This window comes from Thunnus albacares, chromosome 11 (genome assembly GCF_914725855.1).
Source record: "Thunnus albacares chromosome 11, fThuAlb1.1, whole genome shotgun sequence".
In the NCBI taxonomy this organism is placed as follows: Eukaryota; Metazoa; Chordata; class Actinopteri; order Scombriformes; family Scombridae; genus Thunnus; species Thunnus albacares.
In genome coordinates, this window is record NC_058116.1 from 16,844,426 (window position 1) to 16,869,765 (window position 25,340).

Consider the following 25,340-nt stretch of genomic DNA (forward strand, 5'->3'; position numbering starts at 1 on the left):
TGTGGGGAGTGGGAATGTGTGTATTTATATGCAAGTGCTTCAAGGAGGATCTCAGGTCTGCAGAGGTGGGCAATGCATGGTGAATAGTAGAAAGGTGTTAAGGTATGGTGAGAAGGGGGAAGGGGGTGCTGTCTGTGCAACCTGCAGTAGATTTGCATTTATACTTAAAAATATTGTACCATGACTTATCCAACTGCTCATATTCTCCCCTTAATCAAATTTCTATTCAAACAATCCAAACTAGGTCTCTCAAATCTTTTGTCCTGAGAACACAACTCATAAAATGAGCTTACTCACACTGCCAGTTCACCAGCTGGCATGAGATAACATTTATCAGGCGTCCACTATCTGCCGGTAGTCCGCTCAAAGCCAAAACACTGCTCTGTGCCAGCTGAATGTCAGACACACCCTCGTGACTTGGTATGTAACAGTCAACAGTGAATGGGCTGTGCCGGGTTACTACCGTCTGCATATGTGAGCCATGTAACACTCCAGAGGGCAACGCTTTCTATGATGCCTTTTGCTAAAGATAGTGCATCCTACAACTCCACTTAAACCTATGGGGAGGAATTTGAGCCCGCACTGCTCCGTTGGAAATCAAAACAGTGCACTTAGTGGAACATTACCCCTCCACACACAAACACACAACGCCCAACACAGGAGAGAACAGGCAGCAATAACACGAAAGGCACACCTCACAAAAAAACATGGAAACAGAAGAACACACACGCACATGTGCAATTACTAAGAAATTAAGTGTATTGTCCTCACTACATTCCCGTGAAACAAATCCAGTGTCAGACAATACATCCCCACACAGTGGAAAACGGACCCCTCTGTAATCTAAACACACACTTTAAAATAAACACAGCACTATTGTGTGTTTGTAGAAGGGGCTACATGAAGGAACAGGGCTCAAACGCAACTGGTACTTACATGGACCACTCCTGAAGGAACTGATGCTATCCTTAAATTACCGAGACCTATCCCTGATCCCATGGACACGGCAATAATATTCTATGGCACACAAGAATCACATACAGCTACAGTTCACAGTATGAACGTAACGTTGTGGATTCCAGCTGACATGAACATTTGTCACTCTTGAACCAGTTTATTAAAGTAACTTTTTCCAAAACACAAGCAGAGAAATATACAAATGTACTCACCATTGTGGGAGGACTCCTTGTTATCAGCCACCTTCCTCAGCGCTGAAACGATGGCATCAGAAGGAACACGAGGACTCTCCACATATTTGGGCTTCCTGATCGGACCTGCCAGCACGGACCGAAGATACAGGGGATATGAGAGAGAGCGAGTGAGAGAGTGAGAGAGCGAGAGAGAGAGAGAGAGAGAGAGAGAGAGCGTCAGACAGAGAGAGGGAGGAAAATAAATGCAGAAGAGAATGAGAGAAACAGAGAGAGAGAGAGCGTTCTTGCTGGATTAATGTGTTCCAGATGGGACTAGAGATGAGAGGTGGTGGTGTCTTAGTTGGATGGGCTTGGCTGCACTCTGTAACTAACATAAACTCACACTCACACACACACACACACACACACTCACACTCTCTCTCAGACAGCTCCCTGTGCTGATAGCAGTTCTGGTCTGTCTGACAACCCAGAATATTGTCTGCATGGCTGGAGACTCCCAGTAAAACACTACTAGCCAGCTCTGGGAATGTAAACTACAGCAGGAAACCACAGCAATTAGCCTCTTAGCGAACTTTAAAAATGAGCGATCAAACACACACATGCACTGTTGGAGATGTGAGAAACAGCAAAACAGACAAAAGAGGAGTTTTTTTTTTTCTGCTTGTTGATCTGTGAGCTATCCCTTGAAAGTATGCCCTCCTATTGCTGCAAGGATACGTTTGGATAGATTAAGGTCCAGGTGTCCTGGTTCAAGTCAGATGATGTAATTGGGACAGCAGTACAGGGCTTTGAGGACCATCTTTAGCGAGGAGTCAAGGTTAGCTGGCTGCTCTGTTCCCTCTGCACACACCGTGACAGAATTAGAAAATCCCACAGCTCCGCACAGAATGCTAGCTCATGGTGCTGAATTTTGTGATAAACCATCACCATACTCAACCCACTAGAGACACGGCTCCTTTTGCAAAATTTCCATGTTTTGTGTGTGCAAAAGGATTTGTCCTTGTTGTTCTACAAAATATTCTATAGAAAAATGTAATCTGTCCTAAAGAGACAACAATGAGGTAATTTCTTTGAGTGGTGGCAAAGGCCTGCTAATCTTTCCAAAGAATGGCAATAGAAATGTTTATACATCCAGGAAATCCAGGAAAGACACTAGACTAAATACTAAGCCATGAAACAAACATCTCCCAAGCAACTAGCTGTGTACTTTCAAGTCCTCTACTTCTTACCCACATTTTCCTGTGTAAAAAAGGAAATATACTCCAGTTGAAACATAGAAGCAAAAATTAAACTGCAGAAAATAATCTGAAAACAAGAGGTGACTACAATTCATATCCATCAATCCATAGAAAATAAGAACAGCCTGCCTCTCTTTGCTACAGTCTCCCATGCAGCCTTGACCTATTGTAACCCAATCCAAACCTCCTCCTCCTCTTCCTCCAGACTCCTGTTATCAGATGACTGTATGTGTAACCCCAGTCATAACATAAAGATTAGATGGGAGAGCAGAGATAGCCATTTCCTAATACCACTTCCAATACCAGTCACTCCCACCTCACAAAGAATCCTCTAAATCAGATGGAACAATTTCTTAAACCACAGCTGCGATCATGGCCACAGATACTAATAGTGGAGTGGGGGGTTTGTGAGGTTGGGAAAAGGAGGGAGTCACGGGCGGCCATGTGAGAGGAAATGATATGGAAGTGTCACTGCAACAAACCGAGCATGAGAGTCAAAAGTCAGCTTGATGCACAGTGCCATCTATGGTTATGCAACTTGAAATGCATAGTGAGGAACGGTGCTTTTGATACCCTAGAAGAGCTTCTGCCTCTGTAAACTGTTCTCTTGCTTATTAGCAGAAGTCAGACACAAAGCTAGAAGCAGAGGTTGTAGTAAGTAGTGGTAGAGTGTGAGCACGAAAATTGCTTAAAGGTGATGATAGTGCTGTTTAAAAAGCACTATAATCTAAGGTTAAGATCTCTGTCAAATACAGATGTTACAGCCTGACTCTGAACCTATTCAAAATGTGTAAATAGATGCAAATCTAAGCCCAAAATAGACTGTGAAGCATCTACAAAAGCAATCCAAGTCAGCCTGTTATTTGGAAGACAAAGCCAAAGAGTCCTGAAAACCACCATTCATCTGTGGATGGTCAGGCACAACCTATTAGCCAGGAGTCACACGGCTCCAATTAATGTGGGACTGCAGAGACAGAGAGAGCTGTGTGTGAGAGACACACTTAGTTCAGGTAAATATCTTGGACCAAAAGAGCACTGTCTAATATGTTCCCTTGACTGTATTTCATCTAAAAACAACAGGGGGCATAGTTTGAGTAATCTAAACCATATGCTTAAGTTCAGTTTCAGTTTACAAAAAGTGCCAGGAGGAACACAGGATCCACACATGAAATAACAAACATGTGGCCGGCAATCCTGGGTAATTTTTGGCCACATCTAAGGGCTGATAATACAGGGGAGAGGCAAAAGGTCCTTCAGCAACACTCTGATGTTTGAGCATCAGCACATGACACACAAAGCACAGGGGGGAGTTTCTTTTCCATTGAAAATCTCATCTCCAGATTTAACGGGGTGCCATTACCACTGTGGCTCTCTGAATGGAAGCACTGACAAATTGTAAATTGAAGTCTATAACAAGCATGAAAAGGTCTGCAGGGCTGGAAAGTGTCTGACATATGACCCTTGAAGGACAATAACAGAGGGGCAGATATGAGACGTGCATGTCATTTTCTTTACACCTCGGATACAAAATCCAGACAGTAAATACATTTAGGTGCTCATTAATTGGTTCACAATTATAGGAAGATGTATATATATTTACACACACATACAAATATATATATAGATAGGAAGATGATCATCAAGTTCCATTATTTTCCCAAATTCTGCAATGAACCATGGAGGAAAATGATAATGAGAAAGGACACCACCAACTATCAACTTGGTCACATCTCTGCATTCTAACTCAGAGCCAGACACAACAAATTAAAATGCATTAAGTCTAAGTATTCTGAACATACCCCATGCAGAGAGGACAAATGAGAAATATCTCATTCTGATGTCCTCCAAAAAGCAGGCAGGCATTCCTCTGAGCTAGCAGATGGATTCAAAAGTATGTTGAGTTTGAAGAGAAAGAAAGGGAGACAGTTCTGGTTGTTAACAACACTGAAAATATATATATTTCTATTCATCTGATTGAACAAAACTTGTGTGGCTTTGAGAGGATTAAGTCACTTTGAGAAATAGTCTAAGCTGAAAAAGGAAACTGGTGATTATTGTACACAAATGCAACACATGGATTATCTAACAAATAGTGTTGCAATTAACGACTTGTTTCATTATCAACAAATCTACCAATTATTTTCTTGTCTGACATTCTGTCTATAAAATGTCTGAAAATAGTGAAACAGGCCTGTCACTATTGCCTAAAGTTCAATGTGACTTCTTCAGATGTCTTGTTTTGTCAGAAAAACAGCTCAAAACCCAAAGAAATTCAGTTTACAATGATACAAAATACTCTTTTTCTTTTCTCTTTTTGTATGAAATACAAAACAGCAAATCCTCACTATTGAGAGGCTGGAGGAAGGGAGAGTTTGGCATTTTGCTGGAAAAAAATGACTTTGAATGATCAAATTTCAACATAGTTGACAATTAATTTTCAATTGACTATCTGTTTAATCGATCAATGTTTCAGCTCTACCAACAAATATTAACTGAGAGAAAATATGTAAAAGGATGCAGAGGGAGCGACAGGTCAGACAAGAGCCAAGTGGAACAGACAAAACTGAAAAAAAGACATGCATGCTTCACGTGATCAATCCCCCAAAAGTACGGTGTAATTCCAATATGCAGTAGCAGTGTGTTCATGTAAATAAATGTGTAAATACATATGTTATATAAATAGGAAGTAAATTGTGGAGGAGGAGATGGGTAAAGAGGGTTTTTTTAGCGTATCTCTAGGGTAAAGCAGCCAGGCGAGCTGATATTCACTGTGAGACTCAAGAGTCCATGACCAGGGAGCTTTCAATCAGCCGGCACATGCACGCACACACACATACCAAACAGTCCAATACCTATGACCAACAACTTACAATGTCCAGTCAATGCCGGTCAAAGGGAGGATTGTTCATGCTTGGGAAGTGATCAAGGAGTTTTCCCAGCATTCTTCAAGATGGATTCTTGACTTCTTCACATTTCAGCTTTTCAATGAGACAGTGTGCGAAAAACAGTCTCACAACAGCCGTCTTTATGCTCCAAAATGTCATTCTTCAACTGCAAAGTGCTCCATGACTCAAAGTGCTGCATGACAAACTCAGAGCTATTGAACATCTTGTGGAGAGGATGAGATACACTTGGTCATATTAATAGCTGTACCCAAGCTACCAAGTTTTCACCACTATGTGCTGAAAAACAGCTGAGAAAGTATTACAGACATGGTGCTTTGTGAACTTAAAATGCTGATTTATGAGTCCTTCCCTATTCATAGCCTGACATATTGCTATTATCCCCTCTGGTTAATGCAATTTCTGCATTCGGCAACTGTGAGAGACTGGTGATCTTTTGCGACTAAACTGTATGTTTAATAGTCACAACTAATCTCATACATGCTGTTTTACAGGCTGGTATGAATTATATTTATTAGTCTCCACTTTGCACATGGTCATACATTTTCTGAAGATACACTATATGATTTGTTCCTTTCCCCCTAACCATTTACAACCGCTATATAAATGCAAGCCATTAGTATGATACCCCACTATATCATATGAGCATCCTGAGACTGACTGAAGAGGCAATGACAGTGCAGGTGAATTGCGGTTCCACTGCTGCTGAATAAGGGGACGGCATGTGATAAGGAGCCAAAGCAGGAGTGTAGTGAAGTGCAACGAAGTGGAGAACTGGATAGAACTTTTCAGTGGGTACCCGACAGAGGAAACCTTTCAAAGGATCCCTGCAGCATCAAGGTCTTTTACAGCTCAGCTCTCAGAAAGGCATCAATATTCCCTCTGGGCTGTCTGGTTACTGTCAATACCCCGGAGGTGACTTCAGGAGAACTCACCTCAAAAGGGGCTACAATTGGCTTTAAAGAGAGGTTCCTGTCCTCTTGACAGAAAGGCAAAATAAATTACGCTCAAGAATGTTGTTGGATGGACGTTGTTGCATGTTGTATTATTTGTCAGACAGAACATGGAGGGTATTATATATTGTGTCAAGCTAAAAATGATTGCAGAAGGTGAGTTACACTTGAATCCTTTGTCAGAAGTCTCTGTTAGAAGAGGTGATTTCAGTTCAAGCAGCCAGTCTTGAACTCTGCAACTGACTACAGGCAAAACCATGAAGATATTCCAGTGTCACCAAATGACATTCTGTGTTATTTTCTGTAGTCTGTCGTGGTATCATCTAAAGCTATCATTTACGTTTACTCCAAACAAATCTCTCTGAACACAGACATTTTACAAAATGGCTATGTTACTATGGCTATGTTAAGTTTCCATCTAAAAAAAAAAAAACAACAGAAAGACTGCACACAATGGTTCAGACAGCTCACCATCACTCATGGACAGCAGCCAGTGTGCTCTGAGCAGGCATCTGCTGCCACAAAAAGGAGATAAAGAGGAGATAAGCAACTAAAAGGTCATGGTATCAGACCACTGACGGTGAAAGTCGTCGCCTGATAGGCTTCAAATGCCAGTACGCTTCATCAGAATCTGCTTGTCGGATGGTGGAACAGCTTTGGAATTTCATAATTATTTGTTTGATGATTTATGTAACTTACAAAAAGCAACAATCAAAAAATCACACAGTGATTGGCCAGCTGTGCAGAGGTGAGAAAGTAAGCAAGGTGTGAACTTCTCTCTCTAGCTTTTTTCCCATTCCCGTCTCTATGACAGGCAGCTTTTCACTCCAGCTTTGAGTGCGCTTGACTGAATGACAAAAAAAAAAAAGAAGTTCTTGTAGCATTTCCAGCTCCTTTGATAGAGAAATCATGTCAGAACAGTGAACTGTGCTCTCAGGTGGTGATCTGCTTACCTGCATGGCTGATCAATTAATGAATCATGAACCACGGACAGCCACAGCATTCCATCCCCCCCCAGCTCTCATCAATACAAAAACCACTTAACTCATTTCTGTATTTACAACAGCATACTAGAGACCATTCCCCCTGTGGCCTCTTTGCTAATATACAAATTAAAATGATACACTGCCCATAAAGCAATAAATTGATATGAACTGCTGTTTTATGATCTTTTCCGGGCTGGCAGGGAAGCAAAGCATGGCGCTAACTGTTCTGTATCATGTGACTACAGAAAGGTCACACAGCTACTCTCTAGCTATAAAGCCTCTATCTACCGCTCTTCAACCTCTTGCAGTCATTCAATGTCACTAATATTTAATATTTTATCATATTTAACTATATTAATTAATGCCGTTCACAGCAAACTGTTGCTTTAAATGGTGCCGTGTGGTTGTACGTTAAAGAGTATGTTTAAGGAGAGGAAAGCACTCGTCTAACATCTTCAACAAGGTCATCCTTGCATACATGCAACTCACTTAGCAGTGAGTGCAACCTTGAGGAAAACAGATGCATTCAATCCCACAATGGCACAGTAACTTATCACAACCAGAGGAGGTCACTGTGGAGATACCCAAGAGACTGTCAGAGGTGGAGCAGAGGGAAGATTAAAAGTTCTGTTACTTCTAACTGCAGGAAAAGACCTGAAAAGCTCAATTACCGTGTCATCATCTATATTCTACCCTTAAAATTGAGGTTCAAGGTTTTGGATAAATGATCTATGACCTGCAGTAGGTTGGAGCAGGTTGGGTCCGTCCAGGCAACATTCTTGTAGTAAATGTCCCTCCCTAGGCCTTTAGAGGGGCTGTAAACTATTAGGACTGTAAAGCCTAGGTGCTGGTCAACACATGTCAGGGTGCTGTGTTTCATGGTTAAGCTCTGGGCTTAGCTGATCAAAGCTGCGGCAGTCAACGCCACCAGGATTTTGCGGCTCAGGCATCCGTCACACTCCTAATTAACTTAATGTTTCTCTGTTGTCCCCTGTGAAGTTTTCATGAAAAGAACAACCACAAAGTTAAAGCCTTCCAAACTGCAACAGATTATCCGATGTGTCAGGAAACAAAGCCAAGCCACAAAATGCTTTCTGATTCTGTGAAACCACTTCCTCTCAAAGACATCAGTGATAGCTAGATGGAGGACAAACAGATGGATGAAAGAATACATTGATGGATGTATGTAAAACTTGACATAATGTATAACTTAGTACATAACTGCAGACTAGTTAACAGGACTACTTGATTAAAGATCTGGACTAGTACATATACGCTTTTAGTAAACTTTGACTTAGTAATAAAATAATCTTACCAAAAATTAGAACACAGGTTGTATTATGTAACAAATTAAATGCAATTTTCAGCAAAATGTTTGATTGTCAAGTGCTGTATTAAATGGCACCTAATTAGTGTAATATACGAGCTACAGAGATGTCTACACTAAATACCATCCTTTAAGCACTGCATAAGCCAAAAGTCGACCTTCTGATCACTCATTGTATTCAAAGTTACATATATTGCAATGTATTTAAGCCTGTGAGCTATATGATAAAGCATTTAGCTATGATAACTAGACACATCTAGTTTTGGCGGACTGAGAGAGCAGCTCATTCAATAGATATATCAAGAATATTAGATATGCTATTTGGAATATTAGCCACCACGAGTCATTATTCTGCTTTATATCATTTAATTAAGGACGAATTAGGATCAGAATCACTCACTTAACTGATCTGACTGTATTCATAGTGAATGCAACATGTCATGAACATGGTGACTCTTTTCATGGTGTATTTGTATTAGAGGGGTGACATGTGTCTTTTAGCAACCACAAATTTCCAAGACATCTTTCCTTTGTTAGAAAGTGCATGTAAGTCCACATCTGTGAGCATGATGTGACCATTCGCAGGCAAATCCTAACTGAGATAGGATACCCCTTAAGCTATGCTAGTTAAGAGCCAAGATAAAATCATAACATGTAGTAAATGTGTAAATGTTTATGCATGGAATATATTCTTCATTCTAAAATTAAGAGAAAACTTACATTTTCATAATTTTATATTAGTATATTTATACATACTGGTATAATAGGATAGGACCAGTCAGTGTGGGTGAGCTAGCCAGACATCGATGTGAATTTTTCCACATGAATTTGTTGAAATAGTCTTGAGAACTCCAGCGTTGCTCCTAGAAATATAGAGTGACTCAACATGGACTAATTTCACTGACAATTTGAGCTAATAAAATGTCTGCATAATGGCAATGACTCACAGGATCGTATCACTTTTTTTTCCATTCTTGAGAGAGGAAAGCACAATCATATCCATTAAGCTGAGTCTTAAATTATATATAGAACTCTATGTCTCTTTCGACAAGATTGAGGAAGAGAAAATTTAGCATTATGGCCCATGCTGTTTTTGTCGCAGAACTGAGACATTTCCTGCAGTATGTGTTTATTAACTGGAGGTGTGAACTCTTCCCCTACGGGTTTTCACAGTTACCTGTGAGGACAGCGGAGGGGAGCCTTCAGACCATCCCCCAACCCTATCTTCCTGGCTGTCCTCCATAACATCCTATCTTGTCAGTCCATTTTTTTCCCCCTTTTTCTATGCCTCAGAGCACCCCAAGTGGGAGTATGCCTTTAATGAGTGTGTTCCCCTTCCCCGGTCCCCTGGGCCCTTTTCACCTTCACAGCCTACCCAGTCTCTCCTTACTCTTCATCTCCCCCTCTTGTCCACCCCTTCATGTCTTTAAATGTACATTTCATCAGTGCTCTCTTTGATGGGTTTAAACAGCCATCGCAAATCCAGAGCCACCTAAGAGAGGTGAATAGATTTGTTTTAACTGGAGTAGGATCTGAGCAAATGAAACTCTACTTGGCCATCATAAACTATTTTTCCAGTAGTTTTACTTCATTTTCAGTCTATAAACTAGACTTGCAATTGTGTTTCTAGTTTTCCAGTGAACATTTGAATAATGTTCTGCACACATTCAGGCCTGCAAGACCAATATTAGGTTTTAAAGTATGTGATGAAAATTGCAGAAAACGTGCTTAGAAAATCAGATTTGAGAAGGAAAACACTAAAGCAAACACAGTATTTCCATCCAGATCTGTAGCTAAAATTAAAATATGACTTTCCATGTGAGAGAGGTCATTTAAACAAAAACTCAATGAAAAAAAAAGAATATTTAAACCTGAATATCAAAACTGTGAGCTTGAACGACACAACAATGGATAAAGCCATACATTACCTCCCCATCCACTCATCTTTACACTAAACAGATCAAAGCTGTAACCACTCTAAACAAAGGCTAGATAGCCCACAGATGAGTGCCACATGTGAGTGGGGCCACACTGACCACTTAAGGGATTTCTCTCCTCTTTGCCAAGTCTCCAGGATACAAAGACTCAGGTTGAAACAAGTTCAGCTACAAAGGTATCCCCTGCTTTGAAGCACCCCACAGCTGCTGACAAGCATGTTCTCAACATGGTGCATAGAAGGAGCCGGGGAGGACAGACAATTAGATCCAGTGTAAACACACGCCCATTACCAGCCAGTAAAGTGTAAACACACAGTGCAGTTGTAGAGACCACTATTTCGACACAATGTGATCAAATACAGGGATGAAGTGACGAAAACAATTCTGTGTAAGCAAACTGAACTCGCAGTCAAACCAAATGGTCCAGCTATAATTATTACGTTATCACTAGATCTTCCATGGTCTTATTGTGGCATGTGGTGAAGAACAGAAGTGTTTCATTCTGAGAACGAAATGGCAATACAACATCAAAATCAGGAATCATACAGAAAAGCTACAAATATAGGTCCAAACCGTACCTGGTGATCTCTTGCTAGGTCGTAGGGGCATCATATAGGATTGTCGTGGCAGGAGAGGTGAGGAGGGGAGAGACATGGACACCCCTTTGGCAAGGCTTAGTCTGAAAACATCATCTGGGACATTAGGGTGACCACTGCCAGGGCCCTGGGGCTGGGGGTCTCTCTCAGGTGGGTATCTTCTTTGGGCACTGTGGCTGTGAACATCACCTGTTGAGGAGAACCACAAGGTGGTTAGAGATTTTTCAAGTAGCATCAGCATCAGCTCGTGCAATGACATGAGGAATCTAGGTATCCTAAAGTCTTTCTGGCTGCCACCTAATCATTTTTGTACAAACCTTCCGTCAGTAAACAAATCTTCACTTTACATTTTTCAAGTTCAATAGAAGGTACCACTATTGTGAAGTGTAACTATTCAAAATTCTATTGTCATTGCCCTGTAAACAGTGCACTTATGTGACTTTTAATGGTGCATGTTTCCTCACACGCATACACCATAAAAGTCACTTGATTGTGTGACTATTGTGGCACAGTATTGTTGGAAGAGTGAGAATTATTGAGCAAAGTATGTGTTATATGAATATGAATGTACTATGCATGAGTTCACATGACTTCCTTTATGTTAGTTTGATAGGATTGTTTTAAAAACTGTACAGGCAGAAATATACAAAAAAATAATTAAAAAATGGTTGGTCTGTGGTTAAAACAATATGTCAAATAAGCTTAGAGCATAGACACTCTGGCTCAACAGCTTCATTTACTCAACTTTTTTCACTCTTCCCAACTACACCATCGCTTGCAAGTGGTTGAATTGGCTGTGAGTGTGTGTCCTTAAAGCCACATGTTTCCAGTTTTTTTTACTAAATAATGTCATGTCCCAAGCACATTTCTCCTTCCTGTGTTCATTTTCAAGATGAACAGTTGAAGCAAGAAGTAAAGAATTGCAGGGACAACAAAGAAATAGTCACTCCTCCAACACCATAGGATCTCCAGTGATTTTCAAATTTTCTATCTGGCACAGTGTCACACAACCAAACTTTTTAAATTGTATATATGTTACTAAAAAGTGAATTTTGACCACCAGTACAAGTCATTGCATTACATGATCCCTTTACAGCACTACAGAGGTCTTCAAAAAAGACTTTTTGATGCAATACACTTGATAAAAGAAATGAGTGGCAACGTCCAGTAGGCCTTTGAGTTTAACTCCAACAGGGGAAAATAACACAGTCAGAATGTGCCTGAGGAGACTAAACTGGAATTTCTCCAGAAGATCATAATCCCATAGTCACCAGGATGGCCAATTTTTCCAATCACCGGGAAACTCCATGACCACAATGAGGGACTTTTGTAGTATTCTGCCCACAGAGATGATGTATGTTAATATGTTTTCCAAGGAAAACGAAAAGTTGTTTTGTGATGTAGTAATCATTTACCATGTAAAATGTACCTTACTTTTAATCCACTAAGAACAGATTTGAACATTTTCCAACATATCCCCGAAAACAACCTGCAAGAAACTTTTGTTTAGATGTGAATAAAGATGGCCTGAGTGACCTTGAAGCTGTCCCAACTCAAACAATATACCAAACCACTCGTTTTTACTACCATCCTGAGTCTGAAGTATGAACGCCAGGAATGTAAAACCTCAGAGGAAATCTCTCAGCGGTAACATCTTTCACAGCAACAGCAGCAGAAAGCAGCTGGTTCTGAGAGGAGGACATTTTGAGTACATACAAAACAGACGTATCAGTTGAAAACACTGAAAAACCAAAAATGTCAGCTTTTAGGACATAAGCACAACAGGTGGTCTTTTTATCTAGATGACAAAATAGGGCTCGGCGACATGGACAAAAAAATTAAATCTCAATATCTTTGTTTTCCCCATGCCTCAGGATGATTCACAATATTGATCTTTTTTCCCCTGAAAAGGGAAACTAAAACATAGGGATGGGTTCCAATAGCCGCTTCCCTTTTGGATCCAGTTCCCGTTGGCAAAATACCCAGATTCATTAAGCTCCGATGCTAACGAATCTCTTATCAAACCTTTTATCTTTCTTCTCTCTTTTTTCATTAGCAAGGACCAATAGAAAACATACGTATAGTAGATAGCAGGCTTTTCATTTTTAGCCAACAGTCGTTGTCACTGATTAAAATGACAGACATCACCTGCAGCAAATTAGATCAGCTGTAGCTAATTAACGTTAATTCTGTAATGGCTAAACTGAAAAGTTTAGGCTGTTCTCTGGTTAATATTCTCTCTGCAGCTGCTGTCTGTGTTCAGCCAAAGACTGATTGTGAGTGAAAAGAGTCTGTAACACCACTGTACGACCACAAGTCTCTTTTCTTAAGAAATGATCTAGCATTTTATAAGAATCTCCCAGTTAATCTGTGAATCTTACGTATCAGCATTTTGATCTGACAGCCTAATAGTCCTGTATCAGAACCTTCAGTGTTTGGAGTGAGTAGCTGGTGAAGTACAGTAGTCTTTTAATGCTGTTGATTAGCTATTAATTAAATGTGTCGGATACATATAATTAGCATTTCATATATTATGCTGCTCATCTCATTTTCAAGTTGTAGATACAAGTTGTGAACATTAATTAGGCTGCCACTAAAAACTGTGGTGTTTCTGCCTTTTCAACCAACAAGAGGTGATTAAGCCATCTTTGAGTTGTAGTTATTTTATCCTTCAGTTACATGCAAATGTTGAAAGGTAAACCTAATAAAATTTGATAAGGGATTTGAAAGGATCTGATACTTTGATAAAATGCCATCAAACCCCTTCACAACTAAAACATGATTGCAACATCACATTTTAGAGCTTTATCAAATATCAAAAGACCTGCACCATCTGCAATGCTGTCATCATTATGCACATTTTTGCCCATTCAAAAAATACATGTTATCCCCATAAAGCTATAGACTGTCAGTAGCAGGAAGGTCCGCACACTAATTAATCTGTTCTTACTGTTGTTGTGCTCTGCTTACAGTTGGCTGGTAGCTTCAGCTCCCAGCAGAGGACTGACTAAGCAAAGTCGAATCCGCACACTGTTCCGTCGACTCCCCTGGCTTCACCTCTCGTAACCACATAATGCCTCGTCAACAAACTAAAACTGAGAGTGCAGATCAGTGTCCAGTCATTTTTAGTCTGTCCCTCTTGTAGATGTGACAGCTAATGTAGTCAGCCACCATCTACATTACTTTTTGACTAAGAATAACCTTTTGTGCATGCTGTCTTAACTCGATTTTCACGATGTCGACATTTTACACATCATCCCTATGACAACATATTTGTGGGTTTTCAGAGCTTTCATACAACTTTCTACGCCCAGTTTCATGGTATTTAGTTATTGGTGGTTACGCAACCTTGTTTCACAGGCTTGTGCCACAGGCTTGCAGAGAAATCAGCTTATACTATACAGCAGGGCTAATGGTGGATTTCAGTGTGGAGTGGTCTCTTACTGAGATTTCCTATAATCATTTGAACAACTGAAATATTGAGCATTCTTCTAGTTCGACCGTTGGAATGGAACAAATCTTATGAACAGGCCAGTTATAAAAAAACCCTGAATTACGATGCTAAACTCACAAGGAATACTGCACTCAGGACAACAAATATGGCATACTGCTCTTTCGCTCTGACTGTTGCTTCACTGCTCAGTATGCAAACACTGCTGCATCTGCTGCTGTTCAACATTACATTATTTGATCAGTTCCACCTCCATGCCAGCATCCACCTGTAGGCTCTGTTTTTTTTTCCTAGGGGAAATCTTACAGTTTACCGTCATTTCTCTGTCTCCACTTTGCTAAGCTTTGTGTATGCTTGCAGGGATGAACAACTCTAATAGATGTCAAATACAAAATTTGTCCCGTATGAGTTATCTGATTGATGTGTTTAAAGGAGTTAATAAAAAACCTTGAATGTTAAAGAATATTTCCTTATTTGGAGAGGAAAGGCATCTTGTCAGAAACATTTTTGACCACCCACATCTTGCAGCATGGTGCACCGTCAAGATTTCCTTCAAGGAAACATTAACATCAACATCAACATGAACAACTGTTGTTGTTCATGAAATCAACTTGACATTCAGATAGAATGCCATGCCAGACATAAGTCTCTTCATGTGTTACTAGGTCCACAAACATGGATAACTGGTAGAGATGGGAAAAAGCTGGAGACCTGGATCCTTGAAAACACAGGGCCACATAATATGTATTTAAACCCCGGGTCATGGGCCAGTGAGCATTTCTCATGCCATGGGACACATGAGAAGGACATCTAGTTAGTGGAGTAAATAAAACTGTGTCATTGACCACTATGTTAAGATAACATGTCATTCATTAAGCATTCTAGCTGGCCAAGTACAAAAATCATTCACAGGCAGGTGACTTTGTGAAGTGTTATTCATCTTCATATATTTTATAATAAAATCTTTATCCACTCTGTTCCTTTTGTTTCTCTGCAGGGCTACAGCAGAATGTTGATAGAATGATAAAGTTTTATGAATGTATCTTTTTCTTTATGTTTTGTCATATTATTGGCCTAACATATACATAGCGATAAATAAATAGATAGATAGAAGATAGATAGATAGATAGATAGGTAGATAGATATACACTTAAATGCATATATTCACCTTTAGCAGTCCAGAGTGATGGCACAATCAGTCAAACTTGGAAAACATACTGGCCATTAACTGGCCCCAAACAGGTTTAACATGATGCTTATTTTGAAAATTATTGAATTAGAAAAAATGAGAAATGTGGATTTATAAGAGTGTAAGTCAGCTGCACATCTCACATCTAGACTCAGTAAACCAGTCAGTATTTCATTCACTGTTTGAGCTTCTCTGACCTGAGACTATATAAAGTTTCTCAAACTGGAAGCAGAATCTGGTGTTGTTGTTGTTGTTGTGGTTATGAGGCAAACAGAAGTGGGCCAATAAAGTATGACAGTAAAAAGAGTAAAAAAAAGAATGCACAGTAAAAATGTAGAATACAGTACTTAAAAGTGCTTGAACAAATCTGAGCAAAGTCCAAATATATTTTAAAGAAAACTGAGCAGCTTGAGATACCAAGATTAAAAGCTGTATCCATGTCACTGCCTGGTTCATTTCTTCACAGCTACATACAAATACGCTCACAAGGCTATGGCTTGAAGGAGAAAATCTCACCCGGGGCTATACCTCTCAGCTCTGCATCTCTAAAACATGAACAATAAGTTTAGGTGTGTACAGTAGAGTACCTTCTATTCTAACTATATGAAAGTCGGGGTAAGTATACTTTGTTGTTTCCTATGTAAAAAGAACACAATGTAACTCTATAGTAATCTCAAAGACTTCAACAGAAAAACCTGTTAAGCTGGTCACGGTGGTTTGCAATATAATCCAGTTTTCCAGAATTCTGCCAGCTTGCAATATAAGACAGTAGATTTCTTTTATGGTGTCACTGTACTTAACACTTAATCATTCGCACTTTCAGGGCAGCTATATTTCACTTTCTCTGCTATCAAACTTCCATCTTTGGGGTGGCTGTGGCTCAGAAGGTAGAGTGCATCATCTACTAATCAGAAGGTCTGTCCTCATGTCGAAGTGTCCTTGGGCAAAGATATTGAACCCCAAATTGCTCCTGGTGGTTGCACCAGCTAGCTTGCCACTAGCTCACTGCCATCAGTGAGTGAGTGTGTGTGTGAATGGGTGAGTGAGCAACAGAAACATTGTAAAGTGCTTTGGATAAAAGCTCTATATAAATTCAGCCATTCACCATTTATCTAGGACTGAGTATTACCTATATTTTACTGTCTCACCTATCGAGATACTGTAATTTGTTCTCCTCACAGAAATGGTTTCCCACAGTCTCTACAGATGACTTAACTTCAGACTTGCACATGACTATTATTGCTTTCGCAACACTTTCCAGCCAGGCAAAGAATACACCTAACCTGGAAGTCGCCTCGACCCCCCCACCCCTCATCCTCTGCCTGGCTGAAAGATGTGATGTTGTTTTTTTATCTAGAAAAGATAAAGTTTACACTTAGAGGGTTTAGTGAGTGCTTCCTAAAAAAGTGGCAACACTTCTTCTCCTATTTTAATGGCTTATCTGTTCTTCCTCCTGACTGACTGCCTATGTTTATACATGATATCATCGGCCTGCAGCTGGCTCCTGGACAATGTACTTCTTAACCCCATGGCCAAGTATAAACAATTTGAAGCAGAGGTTTTTTTTTCAATTTTTATTTTACTTTCATTTATTTTATTTGATTTATTTATTTTTCTTTTCCACTTCTTTTTTCCCGGCCAACTACTTACTCAACCCATTGTTGGTACTGTATTGGTTTTCATTGGTTATCGATGTCTTCCCCCTTTTATTTTTTATAATTATATATATACTGTATATTTTTTGTAATGTGTGTAGTTGTTGTTGTTGTTGTTGTTGTTGCAGGAGTTGGGTGGGGTGGAAGGGTGAGTGGGCAAAAGAAAATATGAAAAATGGTGACTTGTAAACCCAGCATTGAGTTAATTGTTTGCTTTTCACCAATAAAAACTATCATAAAATTTTTTTTTTAAAAAAGACTTGCAAATGACTTTACCTGGCTACTACTTTCCTTGGTGGGATCCAAGCCCTGGATGGGAAAAACAGGTTCTGCTTTACTGAGAACCAATGCTGAATGGAAAGACCATTCTAGTCCTGGAGCCAGCTAAAAGCAAAATAATCTATTCTGTGGCATCAAAGTTGCCCACTCATCATGGCCACAAATTAAAATGTATGAATTATCAACCTCAAAGTAACATGTAATACCTAACTAATAATACAGATCATACGTCAGCAGACCCAGTTAAATCATAACTGCAGATGTGGCGAACCACAGCAATGACAATTAGTTTTGGTTCTGTTTTCAGGACTGTGCAGCTTGGGAAGACTTCGGCAGATTAGAGCTGACGCCTGTCTGCAGCCAGAGGTTTGCAGAAATCACTGAAGACTCAACTGCAAGAGGCAAGCTAGTATTAGCATCCTGCTTTCTCTGCTCAGGGAAAGTGAGGAGTGTTGTTGGGCTGCTGGGCTAATCGGAAACAGAGACCCATTTTCTCCACGCCTCCGCCTCGCCACAAGGGACACAAAGCTGTCCTGTGTTTTAAATGGCTCCTAAACAATAAAGAATGACAGACACAGGAAGCGGAAAGGTTGCAAAGACACCTCTGCATGCCTTCAGACATGGAAAAACCTGTGATTGATCCAAAGGTCACTCTGCCAAGGCCAGGACCTGCCGTCACCCTGACCTGAGTGGGACCTACTGCATCCATATTCACACAGACACTGGAAAGGGTGGGCTGGGAAGTGGATGTGTCTGACTGGGGGTTAGATATGCAGATATGGAAGATATGATGCAGGGAGTCCAAAACAAGTTCTCTATGTTATGAGCACTGTGGGGTGGTATTATTGAATGCTATTTTTAACAAATTGATATTGATTACAGCTGAAACAATTCGTTCACAAGCAAAACTGCCAAACCCTGACTAGTTCCACCTTTTCAGATGTAAGAAAACATGTGAATTTAATAGATTTCTTTGTTTTCTATGATTATAAACTGGATACCACTGGGTTTAAGACTGTTGGCCATTCAAAACAAGCTGTTTTAATATGTCAATCACCCAATGAATCAATACTTAAAATAATCATTAGTTGCAGCCCTAATAATGACACATTGAAACAATACAGCAACATCATCTATAAAACATAAAGATGTAAATTAAAGTAAAGACAATTTGTGCTCTAACTGTAGATAATATGATGGATAAAAACACTTCAGAAATGCTCACCAATACCTAAGACAGGAGCTATGGCTCTCCGCTCGGGCACCAACTGGACACAATTTCACAAATAAGATTTCATAAAGGAATTGTCATGATAAAGCTATGGCAGTGTGACACAGATGCCCCTTTATGGGGGAAACGCTGCAGACCGCTGTAAACCAATAAAATTAATTTAATGCTGCAGTGTTCCAGTGATACTAGAAGTATCTGTTTAAAGGCTACATCTACCTGGTATAGTGTCAAAGCTCCCAGAGGAGTGTTCACTTGCTGCAGTCACAGCAGGTCGCAGCTGATACAGGTTTCGGCCATATTGCATGCTAAAGAGATTATGACAAAGTTGTAATTTTGGTAGTTGGTTCTGAAAACAAGAGGCGCCACATAAAAGCTGGTCGTCCAAGTGCTGGTGAATAGGCTGCAGTGTGTCATGGTGACTGCTCTGCCATCTGACCGATACTATACGCAGAGGGACACAAGGACAGAAACTTGCCAGTGCTATTTCAGTTACTTTCCTAAACCCTGGATGGGGCAAAGCCTGCAATTTCAACCGCTGCTGTGGTCAAGGAAATCAACCCTTTCTAATTATACAGTGCTGCCCCAAAATGATGTAAAAATGATTACAGTCTCTCGCATGCTCTTTCCTCCTCATCAAAGTGAATGGCCAGAGCCCACGAGGACGTGCCCAACCCATAAAAACAGTTCAATATTATTTCAAGACATTGATTTAGAAAAATAAGCATTGAAGTACAGATCAATTATTCTAGCATGTCAATGTGAGTTAATCTTACACACATATTCCAACTAATGTTCCATCTCCCCGTCTCCTACATCTGCAGTAATGTCACAAAGATAGAAACACTGTACTTTACATTAAACTACATGAAAGGGAAATATAAAACCTTGACTGGCTAAAGCCTGATGGGCATCTTCATTGTTTTAAACTGCACAAAATCATATTTTGTTTGATAATGAATTGCACTCTTCTGTGTTTGTCTTGTGTTCTGATTATAATATGTAGTGAATTGTTGTCCTGTTAAGTCTCAGGCTACTTAGCGAAGTGAGCATCCTCACCAAATAAAAGTACAATGAATTAAAATCCATTTCCTTTTTTGTGCAAGGTTTAAGGTTCCCATTTCCCCCCTGCTTGAATTATCTTTCATGGATGTAAATCTGGATGGTGTCTTTCACCTCTCAAGCAGGTCTGTGAGCTGTCACTCCTTGTGAGGGAAGGCAATAGCCTCCTAAAAGATGCAGACCCTCGCCATTGTACAACAGAGACCTGAAAACTTTCAATACAATCACATAACCTTGAGGTACAAACCTTGACATACAATGTATAGGTTTATGCTAGACAATAAAACACTTAGAGGCGGTGTACAAAATAACAGAAATACATCACAATACAGCAGCTCTGCAGTAAATACAGTAAGAATTGTGTCCATTGTGTCATGTTTTAAGACATGTCAGTGTGGCACCTAATTCTTGAATTCCTTTCATACATAAGACGTGTGTATAAAGGGTCTACTAAATGCGCATTCAACCTGTGTTGGACCCTTTCAAAGGTGACAGCTGTAAAAGTTTAATCTCTGGTTATGGTTAACGGTCACCATTAGCACTGTAAGCCCCCAGTCTTCAGTGTAGTTCCATACACGTTGTTGGTAAACCAAGTACGCAGAATTAAACTGCATAATTACCAAATGAAGTTAAGTTTCCTTCTGTATAGTGTACTACAAGCACATCTGCTCTATCGTACACTCTTTGTATTTCTGTCAGGTAGGTCTGTCAGTCTATCTCTCGGGACATCTAAACCCTTATAAAATGACAATTTTCGCAGAAACCTTGTAACCACACATGGACAATGACCTGCATTTAACCCAAGTCACATAGCGTAAAGGAGTGTTAGCTGATGCACCTATGCTGATGACCTACTGACCCCTGTCACTGTGTCTGTCTGAATGGGAAGTCGGATTCTTTCGGCACGCTTAAGTTGGTATTAGCACTAAAACCCAGGTATCACATTGACACTAATGTCACATAGTTTCCACTGATAGCCAGCCTTGAGCGTAAATACTGTCTTGGTGACGCATTTTACAGTAAGTGTGTAATTTTTGTGTTGAGATGCCATTTACTGTAGCTAAGTCTTGAAAATCAAGATATATGCACGGACAGAATTAGCAGTGAAGAACAGTGGTCTACCTGTTAGTTCATCCACTGCCTGTGTTATTCAATCCAAAACACTTTGCTTGCCACAAAGAGTACGATTTGCAGTGCAATCTATGTTGGCAAAAGCTGGTTAAACTAGAAAAGTCATTTTAAACAATATGAACACATGACACACACAGACACACACACACACAAGCACACAAATACTCTATTAGCTTCTAACTAGTTAATTTTATGGACCACAGAGAAACTGAAGAAAAGCTTTAATTAATGCAGATTCTTTCAGTCGACACACAAAGCACGATGACCATAGGACAATCCACCAAAGGGGGAATTCTCCCGCTAGACTGAGTGCCAATGTGGATTCCCTGTGTACTTCCGAGACCAGGGTGACAGTCTCACAAAAGCTGTCATGGTTAACACACAGCAACCCACAGAGAGGAGAGAGAGCCAGACAACAAGAAATACAGAGTGGGGGAGGGTCTCCAGTGCAAGTCGTCTATGATGATTAAGGATAAATTAGATCAAATATGTAAATAAGATGTAAATCTGTCTGGTTCAAAATTCAATAAATTATTTAAGACAATTTGCGAAATGTTATGAAGGCATCAGCGTGTTTCCCAAGAGGGCTTTCTCATTTTAGACCACTTTACTCAGTCAGTGGTAGCCATAGGAACAGTCAAAATACTGTATAAGGCAAACCAAAATAAGACTGATGTAAGTGATAAGTAATGACTTGTGCATAATTGTCCAGCCAGCTTCATTTGTAGTGCAGAATTACAATAAGTATATAGGGAATAAAAGCATCTAATTTTCTTTTTGTATACTCATTACTCTATTGTTCTTTGTTTGGAGACTACCCACATTCTTCCTGTGGGCATACTTTATATCATGAATGTCAATTTTGTCGCCAATGATCAAATTTTATAAACTCTTAAACTGTCATGAGAAATTGTCTGACTGATTTCAAGTGATTACTCATCTATGCTGGTGGTCCCTGAAGAGAAAACAACTCAGTTTTAGCTCGTCAAAAACAGGATCAGCTCCAGCAGCTATGAAACTCTCAACACAAATGTATATGCACTTGATAATGAGAGCAAATTAGTTGCTTTATGCAAAGCTAAGATGCCATGGGCAAGGCAAGACTGCACTAAGACGCTCTCTGTCTTTCTTTCCCTCTGATGCACAGCTCTGTGGTGGCCTGAGCTCTGGTATGCTTTCCCTCCTGGCCCCAGGGGAAGATAGTCTGACAGGGAGGGGTATATGTGTGTCTTGGTGAGAGGGAGAAGAGGAGGAGGAGGAGGGTTGCACTGGGCAGGCACCATGACATTTCCCATTCCTCTTCATAAATCTGTATGGGAAAATAACCTGAGACAGACCGCATCTTTACCAAGTTTGCCACAGATATGATGAAGGTTGAGTGAAGCTGATTTTAATTAACTGTTTTCTGTGTAAGAGAATAACTCAATGAATATTGATTAAATGCTTGACCTACCTGAGAACTGTTTATACAGAAAAGTGCAAGTGTACTATAAAAGCACAAATTACACACAATACCTGTGCCTGTGATTGCACACACTTGGTCAAACCCACTGACACTTAGAAAACACATAATGTTGATATTGCATTGCTACTGTGTGTGTTCTCACCATCTATCAGTCTCAGGGTCACTGCTGTATGTACAATATTCTATAAGTTAAGCAAAATGCAGGAAGGAAAATGCTGCATTTCCACCACTGAAATGCAGCATTAAAGGAATGTAAATAGGTAAAATCTGAAAATTCAGATGTAGAAATAACCAGCTACACATGCAGTTTCCTTGTTAATAATACAAACTATAGAAAAAAATCAACTGATTTATTTATGTTACTGCAAGTTATATGACTTAACAAAGAATCTACTACACACTTTTGGGTTTCCATACTGTAGACAATAGACAACAGCGCACCGCACTTCACACAAATTCAAATGTTTGACTATTCATAGAAATATAAATGAGTCAAGTGGCCATGCTGAACTGCACAGAGCCTAACCTGGTTTCACCAGAGCTTTGGAATAAATTAGTGCAGATCTACTCGAGAGTTATTGATATTCATGCTGGCAGTATTGTGTGTGAGGTTCAAGTATGAATGTCTCTCTGCAGGCTTCTTCAGTACCAGACTATAGGCAAGTGGGGCACATTGTTCACTGCCACACTAAAGGGAAATAACCCTCTCATCTCCTATCCAACAATGCTAGACCTCTTTAACTGGACAAAGGGAGTCAGCTGTTGTCTGTAGGGATGTCGTGATAAAGGAATTTCCCCTGCAGTGATTTACGGTGGCTCAACAACGCGGTATGTGGTCATATGTGGTATTAGCAACATCTTTTTGTTTGTTTGTTTCAACTGTTGTGAAAATCAAGGTATGTTTGTCTAATTATGTGTCGGCTGAATGGAGCAGCAGTACCTGATGAACACAGAAAACACTTTAGATTGTGCTGTGGCAGGAAACAACGTCGGCCTACACCCGAGTCCCCTTAAACTTGGGATTTATGAATGGAGTCTGGCTGGACGCACCTTTAGTTTGTATGATTGGTGGAAAACTACTTTATCTCACAGGTTAAATGGCAGCCTGCTCAGCTGTTCGGTGTCCCGGGAGAGTTTAAACATATAACCGAGACAAAATATTCATACAGACATGTTTTTAACTACCGAGCATCAGCACCGACTCCCTGTCAGCTCACTCTGAGCTGACGAGCAAGAACTCAGCGCACAAGAGACGGGATCCTCCAGAGCCACCGGATCAGAGGAGCCACCGAACATTCTATACACATGCCGTGATGTGTAAAACAACCTAGCCTACCTAACCTAGCCTCATGAAGAAAAGAAAAAATGTGAACATAGCGCAGTTGTGGTGGTTGCTTGCCATCCACCGCGGTTGGCTTGTCTATAGCGCGGTATTGCAATATTGCAGTTATCGCAACAGCCCTAGTTGTCTGTGCTTTAACACTCTTCAGCTAAGGTAGTAGCACATAGCATACGTTTTTTTCTATATATGGAGGGGAAAAGATGAACTGCTACTATGGGCTGAACATGGTGGCACTCACGATTACAGTTTTTGTTTTCCCAAACTAACACATTGCCCGAAGGCTATCTCTAGGCACATACAGATGAAATGTTGACTCAATGAAACAGTCTTGGTTTGGTATAAAAAGCACTGCTTTTTATTATAGTGTCTTTGTACTGTTGTTGAGATACAGAGGCCTTAATGGTTCTATAGTATAACCATAAAATGTATCACATAGGTTTTACATGGGGTTAATTACATCAGTGTCCTCTACAAGTCATGGAAACAGCTGGTACAGTCTAAGCAAAGGACAGATGGATGATGGATGACTGAGCACACTTGTCCATACTATGATCAATCATTTAAACATTGTGAACACTCGGGCCACGGTGCTTCAAGGTGAAAGATTCACAATGCAGCCTGATGAGAGGTGGACAAGCGTTTGTCCCACATTCATAAGATTTTACAGTCAAAGTTCTATGATTTTTGAATTGTTAACAATATGGACAAAGTAGTTCTGAGACTGTCTGGAATTTATTTCAAAGCGTATGTGCAATGTGGACTGGAGTGCAGGGTTGCCATGGAGATCTGGTTTAACAACAGATTTGGATTGCCATTAGCACAGGTCATTAGGCAGAGCTTCTTCTGGGGCCAGGTGAGGTCATGAGAACACTACTAACCCCTGGACAACAGCCTGTTCAGTAACGGACGAGGATGTGACACAAAAGCTGTCCATCCAATCCTCCCAAAGAGCCTAATCCCATAAGCAAACAACGACCAGGGCAGATCTTGCAGCTTTGTACCATCTGAAAATCTTTGTTCCTGGTGAATTTGTGTGAGTTTAGCATCTATCACATTTGCGTCATTTGACGCACTTAGAGGGTCAAAAGGAACTTCTTTTTTAGCCTTTGGTACAATGTGTTGCTTTGTTTCATGATTAATAATTTAATCAAAAAGGGAATCATCCCCACGGACACAACACCAATCTCTTTGACAACTCCTACAACATGCTCTACACCTCAATGTCAATGCTTCTCAAACCACTTTTGTTAGGCATCAGTACATTTATCCAATAGAGTGCTCAAATAAAGAGTGATCTTGAAATGCAACTTTTAAAATGAGAGCTGTAAATATGAAGAGGGAGCACTCTACACTAAATGTTTCTCTTTGCAATAGGCACTATCCCCCATCCCTTTGAGACTGGGCACAAAGGAGCCGAGGTCATTAGTTCAGCCTGTCTCAAACCCTC

General features: G+C 40.2%; 1 protein-coding gene across 3 annotated transcripts in view; it reads right to left on the reverse strand.

The window, feature by feature from the left end:
* The window catches only part of tanc1b (tetratricopeptide repeat, ankyrin repeat and coiled-coil containing 1b), a 114,472-nt gene that overhangs the window by 65,310 nt on the left and 23,822 nt on the right, over positions 1–25,340 (reverse strand). For 2 of the 3 annotated variants that reach the window (XM_044365851.1, XM_044365853.1), the window contains exons 3-4: positions 11,074–11,280; positions 1,170–1,274 (exon numbers count right to left, since the gene is read on the reverse strand). In XM_044365851.1, the coding sequence (XP_044221786.1) occupies positions 1,170–1,274; positions 11,074–11,280 (312 nt within the window). The remainder of the gene's footprint in view (positions 1–1,169; positions 1,275–11,073; positions 11,281–25,340) is intronic. The other variant, XM_044365854.1, reaches the window with a different exon arrangement.